This window comes from Ochotona princeps, chromosome 8, assembly GCF_030435755.1.
Source record: "Ochotona princeps isolate mOchPri1 chromosome 8, mOchPri1.hap1, whole genome shotgun sequence".
Classification (NCBI taxonomy): Eukaryota; Metazoa; Chordata; class Mammalia; order Lagomorpha; family Ochotonidae; genus Ochotona; species Ochotona princeps.
This window is the reverse complement of record NC_080839.1, coordinates 39,532,243-39,541,762: the sequence shown is the minus strand read 5'-3', so window position 1 is coordinate 39,541,762 and position 9,520 is coordinate 39,532,243. Positions and strand designations below refer to the sequence as shown.

The following is a 9,520-nucleotide window of genomic DNA, read 5'->3' as shown; positions in this document are numbered from 1 at the left end:
AGAAACGAAGGGTTAACACTGCAGTTCCCACTAAGCTGCCTAATGGCTTGGCTGCCCACCAGCTAGCTGACAGGTAGAGAGAACAAGACTGTCAGTTCCAATCAGTCACACTCCTTCCTCCTCTGGTTTCTGCTGAATTATGCAGCTAGAGGGACCTCAAAGAGTCCTGGGGGGTGGGAGTGTCTCCCACAAGAATGTGAATCAAAATCCCTACAGATGCATTTCAGGGTGCCCTCCAACACTCCATAGCATGTAGTGGCTTAGAAGCCGGGAGAGGCTCAGCACAGGCTTTGGAAACACCTGCAACCACACAGTGCTCTCGGGGCCCACTATGGCTAAGCCAGACAATGCGTGCGGCTTGCCAGTGTGAGCCAGTCCTGTTGGAGATAATAGTTTCTAAGTACTTTCATGGAACTGTGCTACACCATGGTGAAACGGAGGAAGATCCCAATATAGCACGTATACAAAAATTCATAATTCTAGTTTGCTTTGTTCATCTTAGACTTTGGTTCTGAAACACTAGTCTCAACACATGAAAATGACGTGGCCTCTGCATGTTTTGTGAAGAAAACTCAAAAGTGAATCAGGACAAGGATGTGTCGTAACAGGACACGGTATGCTGCACAAACAAAACCTAACTTAGATATAAATACACCCCTACCTTGCACCCCTCACGTCTCCTCATGACCTGGCGAGAGCAACGCCAAGGGTCTTTTCTCCAGGGTCAATGTTGCTACTGAAGTCCAGTGCTCAGGGCTCCGGACAGTCCTGCCTCCTGCCAGAGACACCACTGTCTGTTAAGGTCCCGAGAACAAAGCAGCTGCCGCGGCTCTACTGCACACATCCACACTACCAACTGGCCTCAGAGGGCTGCCATCCAGGGAGGTCCACCCCGCCGCCCAGCTCTGTTCCTGACCCGGATCCCATCCTCCCCGATCCTGCAGAAAGCCACAGTCCGCTCCACAGGCATCGTCGGGGGAGACTGGTGAGGATGCAGGAGAAAAGTCATACAATGAGGCAATGCCTAAGTTGATACAAATTACTTCCGGGTAAGCTATTTCGGACTATTTGCTTTATACTGAATTCCAGAATCATTTTCCTGTTACACTCTCAAAAGTTTAAATAATGGTCACTTAAAAAAAAAATCACCTCTTACTTGCCTTCAGTTACCTAATGAGCTATTAAGAATAGTTAATTAGTCTTTCTTAAAGCCAATACTATGGCATAGTACAAAGAAAAAGCAACATTAACAAAACTCTGCATTATTGATAATAACTTGAAAAGCAGTTTTATCAAAATGTTGCAAAGTTCTCCCAAAAGTATTTATAGCAATTTGTGTCATGAAATCCTAAGTTGAGTGGTAGGAAGGAAATGACTGACTGCTTTCAGGTAGAAATTCACCTGTTTTATAATTATTACGTTAATTCCCTCCTGAAGTCTAAGATATTTGTACATTCAAAAGTTCTTAACTTGCTGTTCTTGAGATATTTCTCTAATACATACAGTGGGTATAAATAAATAACTACAAGAAAGCTTCAAAATCCGAACAAACATTATGTTGTGCAAAAAAAAAAAACCCGAAAAAAAAACCACAAAACCAAATCTTGAACCACCTACATTCTATGTAAACACCCTGACTAAAACGTTGGTTGTGCTACACAGTTCCATTTCAGCGCAGGAACACGCTGATTTCATGTACCGTTGTTACTGTTTTTCTTTTTTTTTTTTTTTAAAGATTTATTCATTCTACCACAGCCAGGTATACACAGAGGAGGAGAGACAGAGAGGAAGATCCTCCGTCTGATGATTCACTCCCCAAGTGAGCCGCAACGGGCTGGTGAGCGCCAATCCGAAGCCAGGAGCCAGGAACCTCTTCCGGGTCTCCCACGCGAGTGCAGGGTCCCAAAGCATTGGGCTGTCCTCGACTGCTTTCCCAGGCCACAAGCAGGGAGCTGGATGGGAAGTGGAGCTGCTGGGACTAGACTGGCGCCCATATGGGATCCCGGGGCTTTCAAGGCGAGGACTTTAGCTGCTAGGCCACGCCGCCGGGCCCCGTTGTTACTGTTTTTAATGTGTTCGGCACTTTTGTTTTTACATATCATCTCACTTTGAAAAGATGAATAATTTGCTGCCAAATCACAAATCATTTCACATCCGTTTTTGGCTGCATCTGATCCAATCCAGCACAAGCATGTCTCCTTGCTGGGGGAAGAATGGCTCGGTGTCTTTGTCCCAACAGCTTTCTTCTGAAGGATGACCCCAGCTGAAGCAGTCACTTTGGGCTTAAACTGCACAGAAGGAGACGGTGTTGCTTGCTTCTATTTTTGTTTGTGAAGTCTACAGGTATTGCTGGGACTTTTCCTTCAGAGAGCTGTGGCAGCCAGTTCCGCCTGAGATGCAGTGGGGCTTGTGCGTTAGCCAAGTTTGGTGATCTGGAGGTCCCCGTTAATCTTTATGGTGTCAATCGCGGATAACGTTTGAATGCGGTGGTAAAAATCAAAAAGCTGGTGTCCGTCCACAAACACCCTGAACCGTGGGTGCTCACAGAGAATTTCCACCTGGAAGAAGCAAAAGACTCATCTTAATTCACAACTTCAGTGAGCCCTGCTGGGGAAGACAAGACTTGATTTGAGAGAAAGCAAGAAACAACATCATCTCGTCATCTGTGGTTCTCCGCACACATCACCGGCTCTTCTGCTGAGCGGGTCCAGGGCAGGTCCAAGACGCTGCATCTCCATCAAGTTCCAAGGTTCTACTGGAGTTGTGGGAACAAACTCTGGAACCAGCATCTCCCAGTATTCCACATTCCTACTCACTGAAAAGCTCCTGAGCTGTAACAGCTCTCCCTCCTCCCTGTACTCCAGGAAGGTGGGATGTATGCAGTATAGACGGCTCCGCGTGCACCTGCTGAACAATTCCATCCCGCCTTCAGAGAAGTCACTTGTGAAGCAGAACTGATAGCCACAAGTGGCATGCTAATGACAGTCTAGACACTCAAGCTTGGAAAACACTATAGCAAACAGAAGGATGTGCAGTAATTACCATGGGACCAAGAATGTGTCATTAATAAGCTTTATTAAGGCAAACAGATATTGATTCCACAAGGTAAAAGCATTTTCCTTTCCTTTTCCTTAACTAACTCACTATAGAGTTTAATTACCGGTTTTCTGCTACGACGTGCTTATTAAAAGCACTGGTATTTACCACACAAAGAGTGATTCCATATGTGCTCTGACTCACATCTAATTCACATTATTACTAAAACTGTATCACCAAGAAGGACCTGCTTCTCACTGATCTTGCTGTTGGGGAGCATTATATTCCTCCTGGTACTCATGAGCTAGACAATAAAAATCTCATTCAGAAACTGTCCTAGTGGCATAGGACGGAAAGCCGTCGCCTGCATGGGTACTTGCTTGATTCTGGTCCAGCTCCCTGCTAATGGCCCAGGAAAAGCAGCAGAAATTGGTGCACATGCTTGGACCCCTGGCACCCATGTGGGAGACAGAAATACAGCTCCTAGCTCCTGGCTTTGGCTTGACCCAGCCATGGCCACTGCAGGCATCTGAAAAACTAAACCAGCAGGTGGAAGATCTCCAACTCTTCCTATAGCTCTTACCTCTCTTACTTACAAACACATAAATCAACTTAAAAACAAACAAAAAGTGGTGCTAGCCAAGAGGAGCATGAAGGCCACAGAAGGGAGTAGAGAAGGAGGATGGGTTAAGAGTGCCTTCCAAGGCTATAATCAGAAGGGCAAGTATTTCATGTCTATCTCTGATGCAGAAGTCACCGATGGCTACCCTCCCTCAGACTACGGAAGGAAAGAAAAACAATGAATTCTTCATGAGGCTCTCGTAATTTTCCAGATGAAGAGCTGCAGGTTAAGGGTGGTCCTGCTTGCAAGGACAGGCAACCTAGTCGTCATAACAGGGATGTGACAGCAAGATGAGAGGAAGAAAACGCCATCTCCAGTTCTGACACTTCAATACACCCCTTCCACCACCCTCCTGACTTGCGTCCTGCTTAGCAGGAGGAACTGAGGCCTGCCTAGACACGGAGTTCAGGTTGAGTTCAGGCTGCACTTCCTGTCAACCCACAGTGGGAAGCAAACCTCTATCCATGCCCAGGAGAAGGAATTCCTTAACCACAGAGCTTGCGACCAGGAAACTGATGAGGCGTAATTAACCCAGAGGGAAACACATGCACAGGAACTCATTGCAAAGGGAACAAGAGAAAACGAAACAATAAAAATTCCTACAAAATTCATAATTAATAAGGAGCAGAGCTACTTAAAGGCTGAGAAAAGAGGAGGAAAATCCTGACACCGTCATTAATCCAGAGCAGCTGTCCACAGCGGACATCAAGAGCGGACGCCCACAGCCCACACCAGAGCGCCGGGCTTCCACGGCTGCCTGGCTCTGGCTCCGGCTCCTGCCTCCCTTTCTGCCTTTGCAGATCCTCAGAGACAGCGATGTTGGCTAGCGTGGGCTCCTGCCACCTGTGAGGGACCCCTTGCTCGCAGCTCCTGGCCATCAGGGGCACCTGGCGAGTGAGCCAGCGGATGGGAGCTCTATCTGTGTCTCTCAAAGAAATAGTAAGAACTTAAAAGTCCAAACTCCAGTTCAAATTTAAAAGAAAAACATTTTAGTCAGATATTTGGGGGCTGGTACCTACTGCATGCCTAGTACTAAGTGGTGTACACACAAAAATATTCTTAACAGCCTGAAGATGTGAATATTGGTTTATCAACTCCATGTCTGGGCCAGACAGAGCAAGTATCCGTTTCTATCAGCAAATGTCTCTTTTGGTGTTTTCCACCTCTTTTTTTATCATCGGCAAAGTTCCCGGACATGCAGGAAATCTGGCTGCTCAGTGTCCTTGGCACACGCAAGAGCAGTAGAACAACCTCCCTCTGCCAGAGGCCAGGGCCGAGGCACTGGAGGTACTCACTCTGAAAGGCTGGTCTGGGATGAATGGGAAGTACGGGATTGCCGACTGCTCCTCTCCCCTCTCTCCGGAAATGCAAGAATTTCTGAGCAGCTGCCGGTCTGTGAACACAGCCTTGAGCTCGATGGCCACATCGGCGGGGGGATCTTCTGAGTCACCGCAGGTCAGGCTGATGGCAAAGCTGAAAAGAAGAGCCGGCTCTACCAACTCCGCACTCGCTCACCCGGCTCCTCCCCTCCTCTGGGTTCCAACAGGCCACACCAAACAAATCAGGGCATTCTGTTATCATCGAAAGCAGCCTCCGCCATGCACTCTGATGGAGTTGAAAATGACCACAATGAGAGATTTCAAATACTCCCAAGCCACCACACATGTGTGTCTTAATCCATTTCAGAATCCTCAGAAACTGGGAGGAAAATAACATCTTTGGCTCTTATTTATTATGCTGGTAGTTCTTGCTCTCCAAGTACCATCTTTCAAAACCAGAAAAAAAGGAAAAAAAAAAATTCTTGGGCCTCCCTAAGGGTCAGAGAGAAAATGTGGGCCTATATTTGTCATCTCTGATATAAATAGCAGTCTGGGATTCATACACATTCTTTTCATGGGAACATGGTACTTTCTTGGCACTCCCACCCAGCAACACTGCCCAAAGCAGAGGACAGAGGCCGAGCCCTGGCCCAGGACAGGAGCTGGCAGGAGGGCCACCGAGTGAAGGCTCCCCGGGCAGCTGGCCCATCCCTTACCTCTCAGGATTGAGATCTACAATGCCCATCACTAACACCTTCTTCCCGGGTCTCATGCCACCTTTGATGTGTCCACAAAATGGAACTATCTGCAAAGGAAGAGAGATGGAAAGTTTGCAGGCTGGCCCTCTGGTGCCGAGAACCCGAACCATTAGGAAACGCACTTCGCGAGAGCACGGCAGGCAGGTAATCATTTACCAGTCGTGGGAAGTACACTTCGGCTTGAACCGGAGAGCCCAAGGAGTTGTTGAAATGTCCATCATCTAGTTTCTAAAGATAGAAGCACACAGATTGGCTTTCCACCCCACCCCTGGCTCTTTTCTTGGGGTGGGGGGCGGGAGGGAGAGAGACAGAGGCAAGAACCCACACAAAGCCAGCAGCCCTCTCCCCGCGTCTGCAGACGACGACGCTTAACACCCCCTCCCCTCCCCCCAAGAAAACTCGTCCCCTTCAACCCTGCAGCTAAGCTTCTGGAGAGCCGCAGATCCTGCCCTGCAGAGCCGGATCAAAATCCAGGTCGAGGTCCACTTGGGGGTGGAAAGGGGGAGAGACGGGCGGAGTCAGAGCCTCTTCTGCCGGAGGTGGGCAGGCCCCATCGCCAACCCCCAAAGCTCCAGAAACCTCGGGCGTCCAGGCCCGTGCTTGGGGGACGTGGCTGAAGTGCAGCGACAGGCGCCCAACTTCTCTCGGCAGCAACCACCCCCGCCAGCGCGGCGGTTCCAGAGGGGGAATCCCGGGGACGTCGGGGGGCCTGGCGCGGGGCGCGCGTCCCGGACACACTCGCCGGCGCGCACTCACACGTGCCCCGTGCACACACACCTGGCGGGCTGCAGCCGCCCGCGCCGCCCGCTCTCCGCCGGCCCCCGGCACGGTGCCCCCAGCACGGGAGCCGCCCCCGGTCCCCCCCCCTCCACTACTACCCCACGGCCGCGTGCCGCGCGGCGGGCGCCAGCTCGCAGGTACCCGGCGCCTTCCCAAGCGCGGGGCCTGCGGCTTCTCCCCGCCCCAGCCGCGGCTGATACACGAGCGGCGGGAAAACCGAGGCCCTCGAGCGCGCCCCGCCACACACACTCACCACCACCGCATCACTGTCAGCCACTGATCCCGCCATGTTCCCGCACGGCGCGGAGAGGCGCGCGGCAGGCGCCCGGGCCAAGGTGGAGGAAGGTGGGACGCCGCGCACGGGCGGGGATCCCGGGGCGGCCGAGCGCCGAGCGGAGGCGCGGGTCCGAGGCGGCGCGAGCGCGCACACAGGCGAGTGCGCGCGCGCGCGAGAGCGCACGCCCGGGGGCCGCGGCGCCGACCCGGCAGGCAGGGCCTGGGGAGGAGGGGGAGGGGACGCGAGGGGAGGGGCAGCGCGGGCCGAGAGGTCGAAGGTGGCCGCTGCCGTCTCCGCCGCTGCTGCTGCTGCCGAGTCGGAGCTGGCGCTGCTGCGGCTGTGCTGCGAGCGCCCGAGGAAGGAAGGTGTCTGCGGCCGAGTCGCGCCGTTCCTGGGCGGCATTTAAAGGCCGCCGGCGCCCGGCTCGGGAACCGGGAACAGGGCGGGGACCCGACTGCTCTGCCGCGGCTTGCTTAGCTGGCCCTGCCCTTCGGCCATTGGACCGTGGCTGGAGGCCGGGCCTGTCCCGGTCGGGGCGTGCTGCAGGGCGGGGACCCTGTTGACTGGAGGCGGGTGGGGCTGGTGGTCCGGGCGAAGCGAGGAGGGTCCGGGCCTGCCAGGTGACAGGTGCTTGTGCCCGCCCCGCCCCTCGTGCCCGGCCACCTGACCATCGCACTATCGCACTCCTGCCTTCTGCAGCCGCTTCCTGGGTGGGGGTAGTTGAGGGGTGGGGCGAGAATGCCAACAAAGTGGAAGGAATGATACAGCCTGCGCTCTGGAGTGGAAAGAGGATGAAAGGTTATGGAGTCTTGCAGAAATAATTATTTGACACAAAGAGAGGACTCAAAGGAAAGAGGACTTTTCTATCCCAGGACGCAGAACAGACCTCTCAGTTGCTTGGGGAAGGATTTGCAGGTCTGGGGACGCCAGAAGCTCTCTTGGGCAGGGGTCTGGATAAGCCTCTTAGATAAGGTGGCTGTCCTCAGAGAATCCTCACTGAGCCCTGCCTTAAAAAACTAAAAACCCAGCCGCTTGCCCAATCTGGGCCAGTACATTTCATCCTGCACACCCCCTAAGGTTGTCGGTGAGTAAGTCCCAAGGAGACCCACTCCTTGTTTATTCCCAGGCACAAATTCCTTTACAGCATTTCCCCATTCGGATGATTATGTAACCTCACAGATAAAGCTGTATCGCCCGTCCCCTCTATTAGGTGACATCCTTGGCTTCAATAGTCCTTATGTGATTCAGCAGGGCGTTCTAATTAGCAGGGAGCCTGTGTGACCTGCCATCCCAGAGGGACCTACGAGGCTGCCTTCCAGCTGCTGTTCCTGGCGGTGCAGCCTGGGACTTCCTTGTGGCTTGTGTCTTCCCTTCATGGACCAGAGCTAATCGAGATAATCCCAGTGGTGCAGGGAGAGTGACCTGCCCACGCTGCAGGTTGTAGTCATAGCCTTCGTCCAGGCGATTGTCAGAAGCGAAGAGCGGCATAGTTGTGGCTCACATTTTGTGCTCTTGCTGGCCAGTCTTGGCTCAAACTCACACTGTCTGGATTATTTAATAATACTAGACAAGGGCCGGCTCTACGGTGCACCAGGTTAAGCCATGATCTGCAGCACTGGCATCCCGTACAGGCACTGGTTAGGATCCCAGCTGCTCCTCTGCTGATGTGCCTGGGAAAGCAGTGGAATATGGTCCAAATGCTTGCGACCCTACATCCATGTAAGAGACTCAGAAAAAGCTGCTGGCTCCTAGCTCCTGGCTCCAGCCTGGTCCAGTCCCAGTCATTGCAGCCATTTGGGGAGTGAAATGGAGATGGAAGAACTCTTGTCTCTCCTTTTCTCTGTAAATCTGCCTTTCAATAAAAATAAATCTAAAAATATATTAGGCACTTAAGATGAGATTTGGGAAGTGTATTTTTGGTATACCTTAGTTTCTGAGAGTTCAGTATGGGGGAAAAGCATTAAAGTGATTCCTTGTCATTAGCTAAGCCAAGAATGACACAGTGCATCATGGTAGTTAGAGAACTGGCGGCCTAGGTTAGAATCCTGGCTGTGCTGTTGACTAGCTGGGTAATCTTGGGAAAGTTATCAAACTTGTCTGTGGCTTAATTTCTTCATCTGTGAACCAGAGATGATAGTGATGCCGATGATCATATCGGTCTTGGTTTATTGAGAAGACTAAGTAAATTAATTCCCACACCTGCCTTCAGACAGTGTCTGGCAGCTGGTAAGCCCTAACTCTACAACAAAGTAAGAGAGCCTGCCCTTTATCAGGCACTGGGCAAGGGTGGTTGGGAAGGAATGTGATCAACCAACGAATACATGGGAGGTAGTGAACTTGTTGGGAAAGAACCAGGCAGGTTTGGGAGTGAGTTAAGAGGGACAGGCTGGTGGTATTGATGTTGGTAGGGTGCTCATGGAGACACCTCTGGAAAAGGAGTGTCTTTGAGACGGAAGAATCTAAAGGAAGGTGGGAGCCATGGAGACTTCTGGTAGAACTTGCTTAGTGGAATGGAAGAGTTAAGTCCATAAAGTGGAGTGAGTGAGGAAAGTATTGTGGCCAAAGAGATGAAGAGACGACTAGCTGAAAATGAATGAGCCTTGAGGCTCATGCCATGGCTTTGTAGGCTAAGCCTCTGCTTGTGGCACCCGTATGGCACCGGTTGGAGTCCTGCCTGCTGCACTTCCATTCCAGCTCCCTGGGAAAGCAGTGGAGGACAGCCCAAGTT

The 9,520-nt window shown here is 51.9% G+C and overlaps 1 protein-coding gene across 1 annotated transcript; it reads right to left on the bottom strand.

Annotated features, from left to right (window-relative positions):
- Positions 1-2,058: 2,058 nt before the first annotated feature.
- Positions 2,059-7,069, bottom strand: LGALSL (galectin like). Its single transcript, XM_004580098.2, has 5 exons — positions 6,769-7,069; positions 5,892-5,963; positions 5,694-5,782; positions 4,954-5,131; positions 2,059-2,558 (listed from the first exon to the last, which is right to left on the bottom strand). The coding sequence occupies exons 1-5, from the start codon at positions 6,802-6,804 to the stop codon at positions 2,415-2,417; spliced, it is 519 nt and encodes a 172-aa protein (XP_004580155.1). The 5' UTR covers positions 6,805-7,069; the 3' UTR covers positions 2,059-2,414.
- Between the last annotated feature and the right edge of the window lie 2,451 nt (positions 7,070-9,520).